General features: G+C 32.2%; 2 protein-coding genes and 1 non-coding gene across 8 annotated transcripts; 1 reads left to right on the plus strand and 2 right to left on the minus strand.

Moving 5' to 3' along the window:
- The first annotated feature begins 340 nt into the window (after window positions 1-340).
- Window positions 341-2,606, plus strand: LOC547709 (nucleoside diphosphate kinase). The gene is made up of 4 exons (NM_001249763.2): window positions 341-578; window positions 1,060-1,108; window positions 1,452-1,683; window positions 2,171-2,606. Exons 1-4 carry the CDS (start codon window positions 525-527, stop codon window positions 2,283-2,285), a joined length of 450 nt encoding a protein of 149 aa, NP_001236692.2. The 5' UTR covers window positions 341-524; the 3' UTR covers window positions 2,286-2,606.
- Window positions 2,607-7,567: 4,961 nt separating this feature from the next.
- LOC100801211 (ELMO domain-containing protein C) lies at window positions 7,568-18,038 on the minus strand. Of its 6 annotated transcripts, XR_001389163.3 has the most exons (11): window positions 17,736-18,038; window positions 15,898-16,007; window positions 15,321-15,389; window positions 15,048-15,163; window positions 14,902-14,956; window positions 13,384-13,504; window positions 13,016-13,063; window positions 12,720-12,814; window positions 12,248-12,367; window positions 8,114-8,170; window positions 7,568-8,022 (listed from the first exon to the last, which is right to left on the minus strand). XR_001389163.3 is itself a non-coding variant. In XM_026129218.2 (10 exons), exons 1-9 carry the CDS (start codon window positions 17,806-17,808, stop codon window positions 12,266-12,268), a joined length of 789 nt encoding a protein of 262 aa, XP_025985003.1. In that variant the 5' UTR covers window positions 17,809-18,038; the 3' UTR covers window positions 10,220-12,089; window positions 12,248-12,265. The 6 variants fall into 6 exon arrangements, 5 of the variants coding, with proteins under 5 accessions (XP_025985003.1, XP_040873061.1, XP_003529029.1 ...); XM_026129218.2 differs by lacking the exons at window positions 7,568-8,022; window positions 8,114-8,170 and adding an exon at window positions 10,220-12,089; XM_041017127.1 differs by lacking the exons at window positions 7,568-8,022; window positions 8,114-8,170 and having other exon boundaries at window positions 10,220-12,367; window positions 17,736-18,036.
- On the minus strand, window positions 16,730-16,870 carry MIR5782 (microRNA MIR5782). The gene has a single exon (NR_126640.1). It is a non-coding gene; the product is annotated as a microRNA MIR5782 (primary transcript).
- Window positions 18,039-18,975: the final 937 nt, after the last annotated feature.

Genomic DNA, 18,975 nt, shown 5'->3' on the forward strand with positions numbered 1-18,975 from the left:
ACAACTTAAATTAGTTTACCCTTACTTGTAATCAAAGGAGGAAGGAAGTATTATATATTTGAGCCCGGTTATTTTGTAGACCAAAGAGAGAATTAGGTATTAAAAAAAAATTAAATAGAGAATTTGAATTGGAATATGTAGGTATAAGAAAAAAATATTAAAAATATTTCATTATAGAAAAGAGAGAATCAGAATATATATAGAGAGGTATTAGAATAAAAATATACAAAAATGAAGGAAATTCGTTACCATCAAAGAATTTATCCAAAAAAAAAAACAAAAATGAAGGAAATACGTTACTGTCAAAGAATATATATATATAAAAAAAAAAGTATAGCGTAAAGAAAATGATTCCCAACGCCAAAGGCAGAATATTCGTTCGGGAAATTAGGGTTAGGGTTGCAGCGTCCTCCATCAGCACCCGTATATAAATACCCTTTTCCCCCCCACTTGTTCTACCGTAATCCTTACGCTCTCTCACTCACAAACGCACACTGAATTCAAAAACATCGAAAGAGAGAGGCATGGCCGAGCAAACCTTCATCATGATCAAGCCAGATGGCGTTCAAAGAGGCCTTGTGCGCTTCCTTTCTCCACAACTCTCTGTTTTGTTCTCTTTTATTTGATATATTGCATCTTGTTCTTTAGAAATTTGGGATTTTTGCATGAATTTCGTGATATTTCTCGATATCTTGTGCTTCTTAGGGGGAGTTTCCAAGCATTTTTTTATGGGGTTGTGTTTTTCTTTTTTCTTTTTTGTGATTTGTATTTTCTGAACTGGGTTTTGAGAAATTGTGTTTTGAAAGGATCGGTTTGCTATTTTTGGATTTTCAGAAATTGAGTCCATGATTGTTTTGGTGGTGAGTTTTTGGTGTTTTGGGGATTTGAGTTTTCAGAAGATGGATTTGCTATACATGGATTTTCAGAAATTGGGTGGATGTTTGTTTTGGTGATGAGTTTTTCTGGGTCGATAATTTGATTTTTTATGTTTTTGAATTTAAGGTTATGCATGTGATTTGTGGTTTGTTAATATTTGACTGAAAAGTGGTTCTGTTTCAGATTGGCGAGATTATTAGCAGATTTGAGAGGAAGGGTTTTTACTTGAAAGGTAATAATTAGTTAAATACTTAATAGTATACTGAATTTTTGTTATGAGAGCATCCTGGCTAAGGTTGGAACATGATTTTTCGTTTCTGATTATTATCAGAAAACACAGTTCCTATTTTCCCCTAGATTATAGTTGAATATTTTGCCTAGACATCAAATGCAAGATGAATTCTAAGGTTAGAACAGGATTTGTCGTTTCTGATTATCAGAAAACACATTAGTTCCTGTTTTCCCCTTTTATAGATGACTATCAATTCTCAAATTTTGATTTGACAACATGTTATGGTTGTTTTTCAAAGTTTTGAAATTGTTATTAATGATTGTATGGTGTGATTTGGTTTCAGGGTTGAAACTCGTTACTGTGGACCGTCCTTTTGCTGAGAAGCACTATGCTGATTTGTCTGCAAAGCCTTTCTTTAGTGGTTTGGTGGATTACATTGTCTCTGGCCCTGTTGTTGCCATGATCTGGGAGGGTAAGAATGTTGTTACAACTGGCCGAAAGATTATCGGAGCCACAAACCCAGCTCAATCTGAGCCTGGAACTATTCGTGGTGACTTTGCTATTGACATTGGAAGGTATAATAGACTTGTTTCATCACAATCTTGTTCTTCAAGCTTTCAAATGTTTTGTTTCAGCTGCATGATTATGTGTTTGTTTTCATTTTTCAAATTTCTAATTTAATTGTGTGGATCTTAGGATGACTATTTTGTTGTATGATTTTCCATTTGTATATTTGTGTGTTTTTCTTATTACAATATTTGGTTTCTAAAGCCACATATTTTAGAGACAAGAGCATCCTCTGCCTATTTTTAATCTTGCGCTAATATTGCAATATGTTCATAATAACTTCAACTAAAGGAGATGTTAACAGTAGTGAGAATATATAAAACAAGGGAGTGCATTTTGTTGTATCCATGTGCTGTATCTATGTTATTGTGTTCATCAAAATAAAATTGTTGGTATTTTAGTCATGTTTTGTTGATCTAGATATTTTATTTGAATTTCATAGATTAATTAGAGTGGAACTTTGAATTTTGTTTAATGCAAACTTGTTTTGTGTAGGAATGTTATCCATGGAAGTGATTCAGTTGAGAGTGCTAACAAGGAAATTGCATTGTGGTTCCCTGAGGGCCCTGCTAACTGGCAAAGCTCCCAGCACTCTTGGATCTATGAGTAATACAAATGCCTCAAGTTGATCTTGAAATTGGCCTTAGGTTGATCCAGATTATCTACATGTTTTCTGTTTTTGTCCATTGTTGGACTTTTGCTAAGAGTTTGGTACCGTGGTTTGCATGTAGAGTCTATTTATGTCATTTCTGTTGAAACATGCTCACAGTTTGATAAATTAAATCCCAAACTAGTTTTGCTTTTACCTTGTTGATTGTTAATGTTTTTGCATATGAGCCATTGATGAGGATGCAGGTGCAGTTACATTATAGTCTTCCATTGTCATCTCAACTTCCCAGTTATCATAAATAAATTGGCACTTGTTAAAACATGTTCGCTTCTATTGTGTTGTCAATTACACCATCTATTTAAGAATAAATAAGGTGCTTGGAATAGCTAAATCAAAGTTTAAATGGAGCTGTAAAAAAATTTAGAGTTTTATAAGTAGTAACATTCTCACAACTTTTTCTTAACTTGATAAATTTTTTGGTACAGCTAATTTATATAAAGATTATGTTCTTGTTAAATAAATGATTTTTAAAGCTTTTCACATGTACTTTAAATCCTAAAAAGGTTTTGTTTTATTGTTGCAGACAAAATGCCTCTATCTTCCATTCTATATCCCGTTTGTGTTTAATTGGAAAATGGCATACCTTTTAAACTTGTTGCAATGTTACAGAATTGTCAAATAATGATTTAAAACTGGGCTTAAATATATTTTTTTCTTTTGCAATTTAATATTTTTTTTATTTTGTTTTTGTAATTTTTTTTTAATTTTAGTTATTACAAAATGGGTTTGTTTTATTTTGTCTTTAAAGTATTTTAGACATTATTTTTACTATCTAAAGCGTTTAATAGATATATTTTACAAGAATTAAAATGTAATTTTTTAATAGGAATGAAAATAAAAAATATGAAATTGTAAGATAAATATATTTAAATCTTAAAATTATACTCCGGGACAACGGACTAATTTTTTCGTATAGGGTTTCAATAAATAACGTTTTTCTTGGGACCGTACCAAAAAAAGATATTAAAAATGAGTGTTGCATATCAACGTAAATCTAACCTATTGTTATTTAGTTAAAATTAAACAGCTATGCACTTTATGGTATTAACTAATCACAAATAACTGATCATATATAGCTTTTAAAATAGTAAACTTTACGTAGCATATATTTTTCTTTAAAATTTATAAGAGAAAATGATACTTGTATACTTGTATTTTTTTTAATATATTTACTTGTCATTATTTTTAAACACGATCTTTTCGGTATCCTATCATGGAACTTTGTAGTTATTCTTTCCAAAACATTAAATAACCAAAAAAAATGTTGGTTGTAGTACGTGGAAACATTATAAGATTTTTCGAGTATTTCTAAACACTAGTGTAAAATAGACACTAGCATATGATTAAGAATTCATTACAGGGCGATATACTTTACACTAATTAAAATAGTGGAAGTACTTAGAACATGTCTTAATTTGAACTGTGGCCATAGTACACATTTAACATTTGTGGCCACTCGCCGCCGTTGTTAGGTAAAAAGTAAAGGGAGTGGAAAGGGTTTGAGACAGAATATCTATGGAATCAATTGTGCACAATCAATTACAGAGGTAAAGAAAGTGGGAGTAGTACAATGAATGAAATCAAGGAAAATATAAGCACAGTTGGTGACTCCTTAAATAATCATTTTTGTCCTGTCGTATCACTATGATAAACATGAAAGGTCGCGTAATTATAACCTTCGTGTGCACCTAAATTACACTAGATATGATCAAATTAAATTTTATTTATTTTTAAAAGTTGTGTTTTCTTTCTTTAAGATATTATATGTTTTGGTTATTCTAATTTAATATATTTAAATTTCTTAACAATAACAAGTAATCACGACGTATTTTCCTCAGTTCATGATTCTTAGTTTCAGTAATAATTAATTAAGTTAAAATTTTGATTCACATAATTAATTGAGTTTTACTAAGGATTATTAATAGAATTAATTTCAGGGTAAAAATATTTTAATAGTATTTTTTTATATAGAAAAGAGTTTTATTTGTTTTTATGTTTTTCTAAAACAAGGGTGATTATACATCGAAGCAAATAGTGGCCTATTGTTTTTATGGATACCACTGCTAGTAACAATGAAAGTGCAGTGAAAGGAGGAAAAACAAAGAGGAAGGAAGGAAAATAAATAGAAAGATAGGTTTTTTTTATGCAATTTTGTAGAAAATAGGATGTATGAAAGAAATGAAGTTAAAATTTCCTGTTATTACTCTTTGAAACTTTTATATCGTGTAATTTAGTCCATAAATTTTATAAACAATATGTTTTTAGTTTCTCTTCACAACTTAAAGTTAAAAAATGCAGATATAGGCCTGGGATTAAAACATTTTTTTTATAAAGTTTAGATATTAAATTGCATGATATAAAATATAAAAGTTTAAGGACTAAAAATAAGATTTAATAAAAAATATAAGCTAAAAACATTTTATCCTCAGAAATATAAAATAGTATAATATCTCTAATAAAAAAACAATGATAGTAAGGATAGTTCGATCATTATATACTTTAAACCATTTAATACTTTCTCTCCATAGAAGAATTGTTCTTCAAGTGGGGCCTGTGGAAGAAAAAGAAGAATTTGTTCAAACCATTACTTGCTTTCTCTGGGCTGATTTCTACCGGAAATCATTCATTCGGCATATGAAGCAAGATGGAACGCCAATCTTTTGGCTTTATTTTTTTATTCATAAATTTCTTCATCAGAACCAAAAATATGTTTCCAATTAGAATATTGTTTATTATATAATTAAAAAAATTAATAATTACTAAGAATCATTTTTAAAGTGATTTTTAATTAATTAATAATGAAAAACATTTACACCAATGATATATCAAAATTAAACGTAGTTCATCCTAATCTACAAGATGGTACACACCACAGACAAAGCAACCCTCGCATAACTAATAGATAGCGCACACAATCCCTCACGGTAAACACTAGAAGAGAGAATTTATTATTTAGCTTCTGAAAAAAAATTATTTTATCTTATTTTTTTATAAATATTTCTAGATAAATTTATATAAACCAACCTATAAGAGTAATCGATTGTTACATAAAATTTTGGATAAATAGCTACTTTTATCCCTGAAAGTGTAATTAAGTGACAAATGTGTCTCTGAAACATCTAAATGTAAAATTTAGTCCTCGAAAGTATTAAAAGTGCAACAAAAATATCCTTGTTGTCAACTTCCGTCCACCACTGTTAAAAAAGTTGCTTACGTGACACAGAGGAACAATTTTGTCAGTAAAAAATCACCCACATGGTTGCCAACGTGGGAACATATTTGTCATATACAAATGTAGTGACTTTTGATTTCCCTTACCATGGGAAAAATGATTTTTTGGCATCTGCTGATTTTCTTCATTCCCAAAGGGATTACACAACCCAAAATTGACTCTTCATTCCCAAACTACATTTTTAGAAACTTCAAGAGAAGTTCTTCATCTCCCACACTTCCACAGTCTCATTACGCTGGCAAATCTCCCAACCACAGTGACGCACAGCAACACACGACAACACACAACGACACATGGCGACGCACACTCATACAATCGTTCCCGTCGACAATGACCACAACGATGCACACCCAGGTTTGAACTTTATCATATGCTATGTCATTTTTGTATGTTTTTTTTTGTTTTTTTTTCTACGCATATGACTTTTATTGGTTGGCCGTAATGGCACTGTCGTCGACTATTGTCTTCGTCGTCGACAAACGGTTGTTTTGGGATTTCGACGATGACTATAACGACGCCATCGTCATCACATTTTTCGTGGTGGTCATCGTCCATCTGGCCTTTGTCGTCAAACCTCTTCTCTTGTGTTCTCTTCTTTATTCTCAAACTTCTTCTCTTCTCTTCTCTATTATGAAACTTTTTATGTTTTTTTTAATATACAATTAATTTTTGTTATGTTTCTCTATAGGATGTTTGATGAAATCAATCTTATTTTACACCACAATGGTAAATTCATACAAAATGCAAATGAGATATTGAAGTATGTCAATGGTGAATTCTGTATTTGGAAAGAAGTTGAAACAGATTTGGTTAATGTCTTCCTCCAACAAAAAAAATACTGACAATTTGATCCATAAAATTTTTACTAACGTTTACGTTCAAAAATGATTTATTACTAACATTTTCATCCAATCTAGTTAGCATGACCATGTTGACAATCAATTTTGTGACAAATTTGTCCCTCTATGCCACATAGGCAACTTTTTTAACGGTAACAGAAGAAAGTTGACGGCAGAATATTTTTGTCACAATTTTAACACTTTCGAGGACTAAATTTTGCATTTAAATCTTTCAGGGACACATTTCTCAGTGAATTACACTTTCAGGGAGAAAAATAATTATTTACCCTAAAATTTTTCCTTGAAAGTGAAAGTGTAGTTAAAGCATGGCAGATACCACCAAAAGTTGTTGGCACAAAAATCTCAGCTCCTTATCTTCCAAATTTAAATTCTCAACCAATCAAGCAGAATTCAAGAAATTTAATCTGGTATCGTAAAACATCCAAGATATGATAAAAACAAAGCGTGTTACTACCACTCTACCAGGAATGCTATCTTTATCAACTCCGGAAAGATAACACAATTAGGCCTAGCAAATTCATCGGCAAATATATGCAGTGTATAAAACAAGATCAGGAAGGAAATATGGTTTTCTGAAATACATTACTGCAAGCTGCAATTACCGGTTAAAAGGCCGCAAGGAAATATATTGGTAACGTGGAAAACCACAAATCATTAATATCCAATACCATGGAAATTTACATTTCAGCCTCCTGGCAGGCCAACAAAATCATCTTTCAACTAGACTAAAAGCTTAACTTCCGCATCCATCTCAAACCTAGTTGACATCAAGTATAAGGATTTGAACACTATTTTGAAAACCAGACCGGACTGGCCATCAGAAACCGTGATGATCACGTGTTCAATCCAATACTTCCTGAAAACCAACGCATCATAAAACCAGCTAAAAGTCATTGAATAGGTTAAAAACTGGTAAATCTGGTGGGTTAATCGATTTAACCAGTTTTGCTTAAAACTATTTTAAAAAAAAAAAGACTTTCAAAATGATGATGTTTTGGTTTAAAAAATACTAGCGAGAAGCCCGTGCCGATGCACGGGCTCATACTCTAATTTTGACTATCATTACTGGAGAAATAACAAAGATATAGATATATGCATTGAACATAATAAGTTGATAACCATTAACTCTGTGCAGCAGAAAATCAAAGAAATTGTTTAATACCCTAAGGTATTGGATTAACAACATTAATCAAAATATAAATAAAATTGAAACAAAAAAAGTCATCAACTTTAGGCATGGTCTTTCAAACCGGGAGGTCTTCATCCCATATAACTTGTTTCCTAAATATGACCTCCCATACATGTTCGTCAAACCTAAAGAAGAACATAACTTCATCTCCTGCCATTAAATTATTTTCAGAGAGGTATTGGAACCATGGATCTGCAACAGATGGCAGACCATTGTGACACTGTCATTAATGTCGTGGGTTCTTCTAAACTCTTTCAGCCCATCAGCAAAAAAGCATCGTGTGCCATATTTGCACACCTTAACAAAATGCTTGGTTCCATTGTAGTCAAATAAAACATAAGTTGGGTAATATAGTCTCCATTGTCTATGGTAAGTCAACGGAACTTCAATGATGTTCTGCAGGGAAACATGAAAACATTAGGCATTAGATATTTTTTTTATTTGGAATAAGAGAAAAGGAAAAGTGGTTAGGATTGTTAATGTTGACCTTGTGAACACGAAATGTTGCTGTAAATCGTGTTCTTGCCATCGAATTTGATGGGCCCTATAGCACAGCATTGAATGTAATTAGTTACAGAACAAAATAAGAAAACAACATATACGAAAGCACAAAAATCGATTCCAAAATGCAAACAACCTATAATGAAGTTATACATAAATATACATAAAGATAGATAAAAAAACATAACAGAAACCATGGAAGGTAATGATGAAAAACGTGAAAACCGTCCATATTAGGCATACAAACATAAGTCAATAACCAATTTATAAGGAACAAACACATATAAGAAACAACACACAAATGACATACAATATACCAAAATAGGCATGATAACATGATGAATACCCTAGTCGACAGAATTACAAACATCACCGTGAATATGTAGTCTATAATCAACATAAGCATATAATATAGATATAATAACCATGAAATGAAGAACAAAGTGTAAAATAGAGTATCATCATTGTAAGGATGTCTGATGAAACAAATGTCAAAAGTTAAACATAAATATGAAAGAAAAGAGGAAGGATTAAAATGTTAAAGACGCAATGAAAACGTGTTACAAACATCACCGTGAATATGTAGTCTATATTCAGCATAAACATATAATATAGATATAATAACCATGAAATGAAGAACAAAGTGTAAAATAGAGTATCATCATTGTAAGGATGTCTGATGAAACAAATGTCAAAAGTTAAACATAAATAAGAAAGAAAAGAGGAAGGATTAGAATGTTAAAGAACTTACCGCATTAGAGAAGATTGATGATTGTGTACTCATACTGTTAAGGGTTGAGTGATGTTCTTGGAGAAATGAGAAAAGAAATGTGGACAACTGTTGGTTATGATTTGATATACCCGAGATTTTATAATTTGTATTGATTGAGCTTTAGTAAATACACAATGTAGTTGTCGAATAAGTTATTACACATTGGAAACCGCTTTTAGTTATGTCTCTTCGTATACATTACGTCTCTTCCTATACATTGGAAATCGCTTTTAATTTGGGAGTCTTTAACAATTCCCGTACCCGTTTTTTGAATTTTGAAAATATTAATTAATAATTAGGAGGCTTTAACAATTCCCGTACTCGGTTTCTTTGATAATGGTGAATATATATATATATATATATATATATATATATATATTAATTAATTAATTAATTAATTAATTAATTGAGAGGCTTTAACAATTCTCGTAATGGTTTTGTTTCATAATGGTGAAAACAATTATTACCTTTCTGACTTGTGAATGACTTGTGAAATATGATTAGACGTGTAGAACTTTGTAGAGACGGCTAGAACATATATTATATGATGGAGTGGAGCATACACATATAGGAGAAAACTTGGTTTACTGTTGGTGTGGAGAGCTTCTGCATAATTAACAAATTGGAAGGATATTGATGCATAAGTAAATTGGAATGTGTTTTAACTAGAATGATGATGCTGCATAAATAATTAATAATTTGGAGTGTATTTCATTGGAAGGATGATGCTGGAGTGTGCTGGAGATGTGCTGCATAATCAACACTGACAGACGTGGGAGCATGGAAGAATTAGTAGGAGTGTGTTTTATTGTTGGATGAGTTAGAAATAAATTGTATTGCTCTTTTGTAGGAGGTGTTTTTTATGTATCAACTGAACACATAAGCATGTATTTTGGGGTACTCTTTTTTCTCCTTGAGTCTTTTTCCCATAGGGTTTTGGCTCCTATTGGAATTCGTGTCTATACGTGTACGCTCCACTCCATCATAGAGTATATGTTCTAGCCATCTCTACAAAGTTCTACATGTCTAATCATATTTCACAAGTCAGAAAGGTAATAATTGTTTTCACCATTATGAAACAAAATCAGTACGGGAATTGTTAAAGCCTCCCAATTAATATATATATATATATATATATATATATATATATATATATATATATATATATATATATATATTCACCATTATCAAAGAAACCGAGTACGAGAATTGTTAAAGCCTCCTAATTATTAATTAATATTTTCAAAATTCAAAAAACGGGTACGGAAATTGTAAAAAACTCCCAAATTAAAAGCAGTTTCCAATGTATACGAAGAGACGTAACTAAAAGCGGTTTCCAATGTGTAATAACTTATTCGACAACTACATTATGTATTTACTAAAGCTCATTCAATACAAATTACAAAATCTCAGGTATATCAAATCATAACCAACAGTTGTCCACATTTCTTTTTCTCATTTCTCCAACATCACTCAACCCTTAATAGTATAAGTACACAATCATCAATCTTCTCTAATGCAGTAAGTTCTTTAGCATTCTAATCCTTCCTCTTTTTTTTCTTATTTATGTTTAGCTTTTGACATTTGTTTCATCAGACATCCTTACAATGATGATACTCTATTTTACACTCTGTTATTCATTTCATGGTTATTATATCTATATTATATGTTTATGCTGATTATAGACTACATATTCACGGTGATGTTTGTAATTTTGTCGACTAGGATATTCATCGTGTTGTCATGCCTATTTTTGTATATTGTATGTCATTTGTGTGTTGCTTCTTATATGTGTTTGTTCCTTATAAATTGGTTATTGACTTCATATTTGTATGCCTAATATGGACGATTTTCACGTTTTTCATCATTACCTTCCATGGTTTCTGTTATGTTTTTTATCTATCTTCTTTATGTATATTTATGTATAACTTCATTATAGGTTGTTTGCATTTTGGAATCAATTTTTGTGCTTTCGTATATGTTGTTTTTTTATTTTGTTATGTAACTAATTACATTCAATGTTGTGCTATAGGGCCCATCAAATTCGATGGCAAGGACACGATTTACAGCAGCATTTCGTGTTCACAAGGTCAACATTAACAATCCCAACCAGTTTTCCTTTTCTCTTATTCCAAATAAAAAAAATATCTAATGCCTAATGTTTTCATGTTTCCCTGCAGAACATCATTGAAGTTCCGTTGACTTACCATAGACAATGGAGACCATATTACCCAACTTATGTTTTATTTGACTACAATGGAACCAAGCATTTTGTTAGGGTGCGCAAATATGGCACACAGATGCTTTTTTGCTGATGGACTGAAAGAGTTTAGAAGAACCCATGACATTAATGACAATGTCATTATCTGGTTTTTTGCCGCCTCAAAAGATACTTCTTTCGAAGTTGACATCATGGGACCTATCCTTAGAAAAAAATGTCGAAGGCCGATTGTTACAACCAGAAGGCACATCTTTACTGCTGATGTCACGCAAGACATGATGGAACATACCAACCTTTGGTAGGAGTTTGTTACCCACTCAATGATGTTTTTATTTTTTGGTTCTCATCTTCGCTTAGTTCAAATAACATTTTCAAATTACATTGACTGTTGATCACTTTAAATGGTCGTATAATCACTGTTTTGGTTTCAATGCAGGTTCTTCCAACAGCAGCTTTAAATTTTGTTTGGATCAAAAAAATATGTTCCTGTTCGGCGTCCAAATGGCAGACGTAACCAATGGCAGATCACCGTGCACAACGGTCTGCCATCTGTTGCAAATCCATGGTTCCAATACCTCTTTGAAAATAATTTAATGACAGGAGATGAAGTTATGTTCTTTAGGTTTGACGAACATGTATGGGAGGTCATATTTAGGAAACAAGTTATATGGGATGAAGACCTCCCGATTTGAAAGACCATGCCTAAAGTTGATGACTTTTTTTGTTTTAATTTTATTTATATTTTGATTAATGTTGTTAATCCAATACCTTAGGGTATTAACCAATTTCTTTGATTTTCTGCTGCACAGTTAATGGTTATCAACTTATTATGTTCAATGCATATATCTATATCTTTGTTGTTTCTTCAGTAATGATAGCAAAATTAGAGTATGAGCCCGTGTATCGGCACAGGCTTCTCGCTAGTTGACTCTTAAACCAATGCTTTCACTGGTTTAATCGGTCCCAGTCCTGAGAACAATTGATTTAAGCTCACATCAGTTTTACATGTTATAGCTCATTCTTGCTAAAATGTTATTAAAAATGCTGAATTGACAGGAGTGAAAATTATGATAGGAGGAGCATCACATCATATACAAAAGCCTATTGGCGAAAAATAGGAGACTGACAGGATTTTGGGACTGTTACTATCGGGAAAGTAATTTGTATGAGGGTAAATCTTCAAGCTGGGCTATGTCTTCAACGAGAAGTTCTTTCTCTAGCTGGCGTCGTGTTTCTTTCATCACTGCCTGTTAGAATATGAAGTAAATAGGTATATTAGCAGGATGGCCACTAGCAATCTAAAGCGTACCAAGTAAAGGTCAACCGCCAAGAAACAACATCAGGTTCACTTCCCTCCATGACAAACCCTTAATTTAAACAACAGATTTGTTCTCCCCTATAACTTCTATGTTAAGATAGGATCATGAAAGTTACCCAATAAAGTGCTCAAGCAGAGCATTTCCTCTTCGTATACAAATTTTCAAACTACCCTACCATTCCGATATATCTTCCATCCATACTATTGCCCTTCCACTCTTCCTTAACAAAATTTTTACACCATAATATTTCTACAGCAAGCTGAGGTTATAGAATACTTACATTAAAATCCATGTATGAGGCATGCATAGAAAGCCATTGATGATCCATTAGCTTGAAAGTTATGCAATAGAGAAGATCAAAAGCTGACTCATTTTCTGTCAGACAAGCATGAACAGATTTAGTTACTTAAAACATCAAGCTTAAATAAAATTTAGCCTGCAACTCGCAAGTAAAGGCTATAACATTTTAAATAAACCCTTTTTCATTTTGACTAATGCTCAGACCCTCCCTGATCAATCCCCTTCCATATTCAAGAAAAGCAAAATAATGGATTAAAAAGGGAGAGTGTAGGCTACCTGCAAGAAATTTTAGAAAAGTTGCTCCAACCAGATTGCGTGGCTTGACTGTAAAGGCAAAGCATATCATTATTAGATAACTGTTACTGATCCACACACTGATTCAATGTATCACAATATGATCCCATCAGTGATTCAGATGGTGATAACAGGTGACCTTTGCTATACTGATTTATGCAAAAGAAAACTGTCAACATACAAAAATCGAAAGGACACCTTAAATTTTAAGTATATTCATCATGGGTGCTCTATGAAATTCACATGACACAATACAAAAAGAAAATTGACCACCACATACACACAGCAACCCAATTCTTCATTTTAGACATACAAAAAACAGAGAAGTTATAACAGGAGAGGTAACAAACCTGCTTCAAGATCAAGCATTTGTATCAGCATGTATGTGATGTTAACACCAGCAACTGCAAATGGGTATTCCCACACTGATCGATCTCCTTCTTGCTTGCGTAAAAGATCCTGGAAGGATTTCTGCAAAAACAAAAGGATACAAGATACATGAACAGCAACAACTGATTAAATTTAAGGCTGGCAGAAAAGTTTTAGTGGTTCTTGGGGATAAAAACAACACTTGATTAACAAAGACAAACAAATAGGGTAACAAGGGTCTCACTAAATGTACAAAAATGACTTTAAGGTTATTTACAACAGTAAATTATGGAAGGCCTAAAGAAATCATTAGGATTAAATGTTTTCTTTTGGAGTCTTCAACGTTGTCTTTCTGATAAAGACTAAGGCAGAGTTGTTTCAGAGTTACTTTAGCTTTATTTCCTTTTTTGCAGATTTATTTGGGGAGTCTTATGAGTGTTTTGGGAAAGCTAACTGCCTAGCTTCCTCTCCGGTTTTTCTCTTTTGTGGAGCTTTTTTTTATCATTATTTCAGCTTTGTTTTTCCTGAAATGTATATTTCCTATCTAATAATAATAATCATAACACTTTTTCTACCCAAAAAAGAATCTATATGAGCCCTGGAAGTTACAATATGCCAGATAAAAATCAAGACCTAAAAGAAACAAAATAGGCAACAGTTCATTACAATGAAAAAAGTATGCAAGGAAATCCAACATTGATCCTTTGAAACCGGGGTGAATGGAGTAAAGTAAAGTTTACCAGTGACTTGCATGACATCATATTTTAGAGACACTGGTAAAGTAAGTGCATTTTAGAAGAAAGGTCATGGAAAAGAAAACAAATCAATTAATTTAAACATCATTCTCGTTTATAATGCAATCTCACTTGCTAGACCTTTTCTCTTCTTTTTTTTGCTCCGCAAAATGAAAGTATATTAATAAATGGCACCAAAAGTACCTAGAGTTACAAACACAGAGTGGTATTAGAGTTACAAAGAGAATAACAGAACAGACCATTCTCAGGATAACTCCACCACATACCAGAAAAGAAAGGTAATCTACTAATGTCTCCCCCCCAAAAAATTCCTTTCTCTTAAAGAAAGCCAGAGAATATACTAATATGGCCACAATTCTTATATCATGGAGAAATTCAAACACATGAATTTTCTTCAGATCTGCATGGACATTTTGCTAAATTATTGAGAAGAATTCATTTCCTACATCACCATTTAAACATCCTCTTAAATCACTACTGTGAGCGAGAAATACCCATTCTCCAAAAATTAATACTCCACAATAACACTATACTACAGAAGTTCCTTTCAATATTAGAAACTAAAAGGACTCTTCTTTTGGAAGAAATACAAGTACAATTTCCCTGTTACATTCTCTGGCTGTTAGGATGAGCTGTCACTCATAACACAAGGCTTTCCATTCTAAACTTTAATTTTGGTCAACATAAGTAATCTATTCGTTACAAAATCAGATAAGAGTGAACAAACCAATAAAGAAATCATACCGGGAAATTCCTAGCAAAGAAGAGAAAATTCTCCAATGATATAAAACCACCACCCCTGCCAAATATATAGAGGAAATTAACAACATTAGCTGGAATGAGTTCTAGATTTGGCAGCCAAAAAAAAAAAATAGGAGGACAATATCTACCTAAAATCTGTTGATGGATCTTTCCCTTGCCAACCCATTTCCTTCCACTGCTCAGATATCAAGCCATGAAGTTCTTCTTCAGGAAATGCAGCATTCCACAAAGCCCTAAGGGCATCCTAAATATGTAATTACAGTCTTAAGACATTGAAGATAGCACTTAGAGTAATAAGCCAGTGACAGCACATAAAGCTGTGTACATAGGTTGAAGGTGTACATCATAATGGTTGTCACATTGCTTACACAGACTTTGAAAAATATTAATGGCAAATATACCTGGTGCTCAATTATAGAACTATCATATGGAACATCTATACGTCTCTGTATCCTCTGCAAGCATTCCTCCTAAGAAATGGAAATTAAACACCATGAGAATTTGTTGTGGTATAATTATAAACTACAATATTTAACAGAAGAAACAAAATGTAGAAAGTATTCCACAATTTTATATGAGAGGGAGCTTAACTATCTTGGCAGTTGCCACCACTAAACACAACAACTGATTAGCTATTGGTAGTCAAGGTTTCCCCTCTAACAAATATATTTTTTGGCACTCCCAAACCATACACAAGATATGGATAATAAACAAGAATAAAACCCATATAATCAGAAATACAATGTAACACAAGGTTTGTTATTTGGTAAGAAGACAGATCATTCAATACAAATCTAAATTGCATGTATACAGTTTAGAAGATGTTTATTGTAGTAAAAATAGTGAAGCATCATTACTCTAATTTAAATTTTCTTACAACTTTATTTTAGTTATTGCAGAAAGATGCCTAAAGCATAATCAACTGAGATACTAGAACAGAAACCAAGTGCAACTTTAGTGAGATTACGAAAACATTACCTGGGCTAGGGTTAAATCGAAAGTGTTAGAAGCATCACTATCTCTTCTTTGTACACAGACACAAGACAGACCTCGCCCAAGCCATGCGGCTGACCCTACCACAACCTCAGCTGTAACAAAACAAAATTGCCATCAATGAAGATTCTACCCAATAAATTTTATTTTATGCTACATATTTCATCCTGAGTTATGGACTAGCAGGCAGTGTTTCAAACAACACAGAAAGTGGCAGCATTATATTTTTTTCTTAACAGCTTCATAATTTGCAATTTATTGTAATCAAATCCTCGCAACCATAACTGGAGAACTTTGAAATATAAAATAACACTGAACTATGTAAAAGCTGCCCATTCCAACTCCCCAGAGTGCAGTTCCTTTTGGGCTGTATACAAATTTCAATTCCCAGGCAAAAGACACAATCTGCCAATCAATTTTTATGGTGCTTTTGGAAGAGCTTATTTACAACCTATTTAGGCTTACATTATGACATAAGCACATATATAAGTAATTGAAAGAGTTTATGAAAATAATTTCTGATATATTCATAAAGCTATTTTCAGCTTATTTCAATAAGTGATCCAAGATAGCATATCAAGCTAGCTTAACTCCATTTCCTCTTCAATTTAGAAACAGGTTATATAAAAGCGCTTATACAATAAACACTTGGTGCTGTTTAGATAAACTTCTCCACAACTTAAAAACAGTTTAACTCTATTTCCTCTTCAATTATCGAAACAACCTATACATAAGTGCTTATACGATCCACACTTAGGCTCTGTTCAGATAAACTTATCAATAAAATAGTTATAGGAGCAGAAAAGAAAATATGGAGGTAAAATGAACTGAACTTCTCCTACCAGCTAAAATCAGGTTACACACTTCAGCTTTTGAAGAAGCTATAGGATAGAGTTTCTACGAAAATTATGTGTATAAGTTGATTTTAACTTATAGGAGAAGTTCAATTCAATTTACCTCCTTATTTTCTACTCTTAGAAGTGTTTATCGAAAAGTTTATCCAAACAAGACCAAGTGAGTGCTTGATCAAGCAATTACCTAAATGCATCCTTAACATTTAACAAGTAGATTCTGTGTTCCCAATAGGTCAATCCACAAACTAAGGCTTACCTGGATGTGGACCCACATGCCACAAGATCCCTCAAACAAAGAAACACACTATACACATTCAATTAAAAATAATAGTTAAAAAATAACGAGCCAACGCAGCAAAGCTTAATCACAGGAGACCTCTGTGCTGCTTTATTCTGAATTATATAGCTATCTATCGGTAGCAGCTTCAAACACAACACGTGAATCGCATTTACCAAGATATGAAGATAACAAAGCCGAATTTCATGAACGCTAGATCTACGGGAACAGCCACCACAGTGATTAAAATCTTAGATGCCACAAAACAGAGTAACATCTCCCATAATAATAATTAAAGAGAAAGAGAGATTGAATTATACAAAAATTGATTTGAAAATAAAGATATTGAAAAAATAATAATAATTGAAGAAAATGATTTCACCAACCAATGCAATTAAGAATAGCAGCAAACATCACGCAACTCGGGTTTATGAATAGGGCCTAGTACAAAACGGTTCGATCTCGACTGTCCATGTGTATGATATTTAATTTAATAATAATAATATATTTTATATTTTTTTTATGAAGGGAGAGAGAGAGAAAAGTAAAAGGTGGTGGTACAAGTACAACAACTATTGCGTAAAAAAAAAAAAAACTCTGCAAAAAGAGAGTGAGAGAGAAGAGTCGCGAAAAGCACGAAGAGAAAAGAAAGAAAAAAAAAACTAAACGGAGAAAATTAATTGGAAAAATACCAGAATTTGAATGGCAGGTTTCTCCGTGGGGAATTCTCCTAACAGTGATGAATGAGCTACCTCTATCGTCCATTTTTTTTTCTCTCTTTGTCTTCTTCTTCTACTATAGCATCATCGCGAAAGGAGGAAGCGATGAAATTCGAGAACCTTTTTCTGCGCCGAAGATCTGGGAGAGAAGAAAACAGTTACAGTTTATAGAAGAAGGAGAAAGAGTTTTTGAGAGTGTGTATGCGTTTTGGTTGTTACGGTGTTGGCGTTTTGTTAAGATTTAGAAAGAGAGGGAGACAGTGGGGAAGGGTGGTTTTAGAAGTTTTATTTATTTATTTTTCAAAAACGGGGAAATCAATTACGCTATTAAGTGGTGGCCATTAAGTTAAAAAAAAAAAAAAGGAGCATTTAAAAATCGGCACTATATTTACAGCGGTTTGTCATTTGGAATTAATTGTGGTCAAAGCTGTCATAAATACAAATGTTTCTTTTATATTATTTTATAAAATACTAGTATCTTTTTATGAAGAAAAATTTTGGGAGAGGAAATGACGTTCCTGTTCGACAGTAAAGCCCCTAAGTTTAAAGAACGTTTACAAAAATATTTGTTTAAGTTATTTCAAGCGGACATTGAATGGAGTTTGAACCTACAATTGGTCAAATATAAGAGCCTATCTTGCTCCACTACGTGAATCCCTTGAGGTTTATAAAAAACAAGTAACTCCTGTATTCGCACGAATAAGCTAAGAAATACAATTGACAATACATATGTGAATTACATAGTTATAATATTGTACAATATTATATAATATTATAATTCTTTCAATTTAAAAGCAAGTGAATGTGATAAAAAGCAATATAAGATAAAAAAAGCGGATCATCCATATGTACAAATGAAATCTGATGATGATACAAAATAAAAGTAGGTGTTATATAGCAAAACGGAAATAACAAAGTCATACAGTTAAAATGAGAGTTTGTTGCAAAAGGTTCAGAAGCAAATAAGTGTGCAATTTAACAAAAATTTACAAATGTTGCTTCAATATTGCAATAAATTTATAAGCATGGTCAAATCTAAGCATAGTTGACATTGGAATCAGGAAATTTGAAGACTAATTCCATGCTAGCTCTAAAGCTTTGGGCTTTGGAAAAATCTCTCCATCCAAATCTAATTTTTGTCATCATTCGCCAATCATTGTAAATAATGCGATAATTAAAAAAAATGAAGATGCTATTTAATTAATGAAGTATA

The sequence above is a fragment of the Glycine max genome, chromosome 7 (assembly GCF_000004515.6).
Source record: "Glycine max cultivar Williams 82 chromosome 7, Glycine_max_v4.0, whole genome shotgun sequence".
NCBI classification, from domain to species: domain Eukaryota; kingdom Viridiplantae; phylum Streptophyta; class Magnoliopsida; order Fabales; family Fabaceae; genus Glycine; species Glycine max.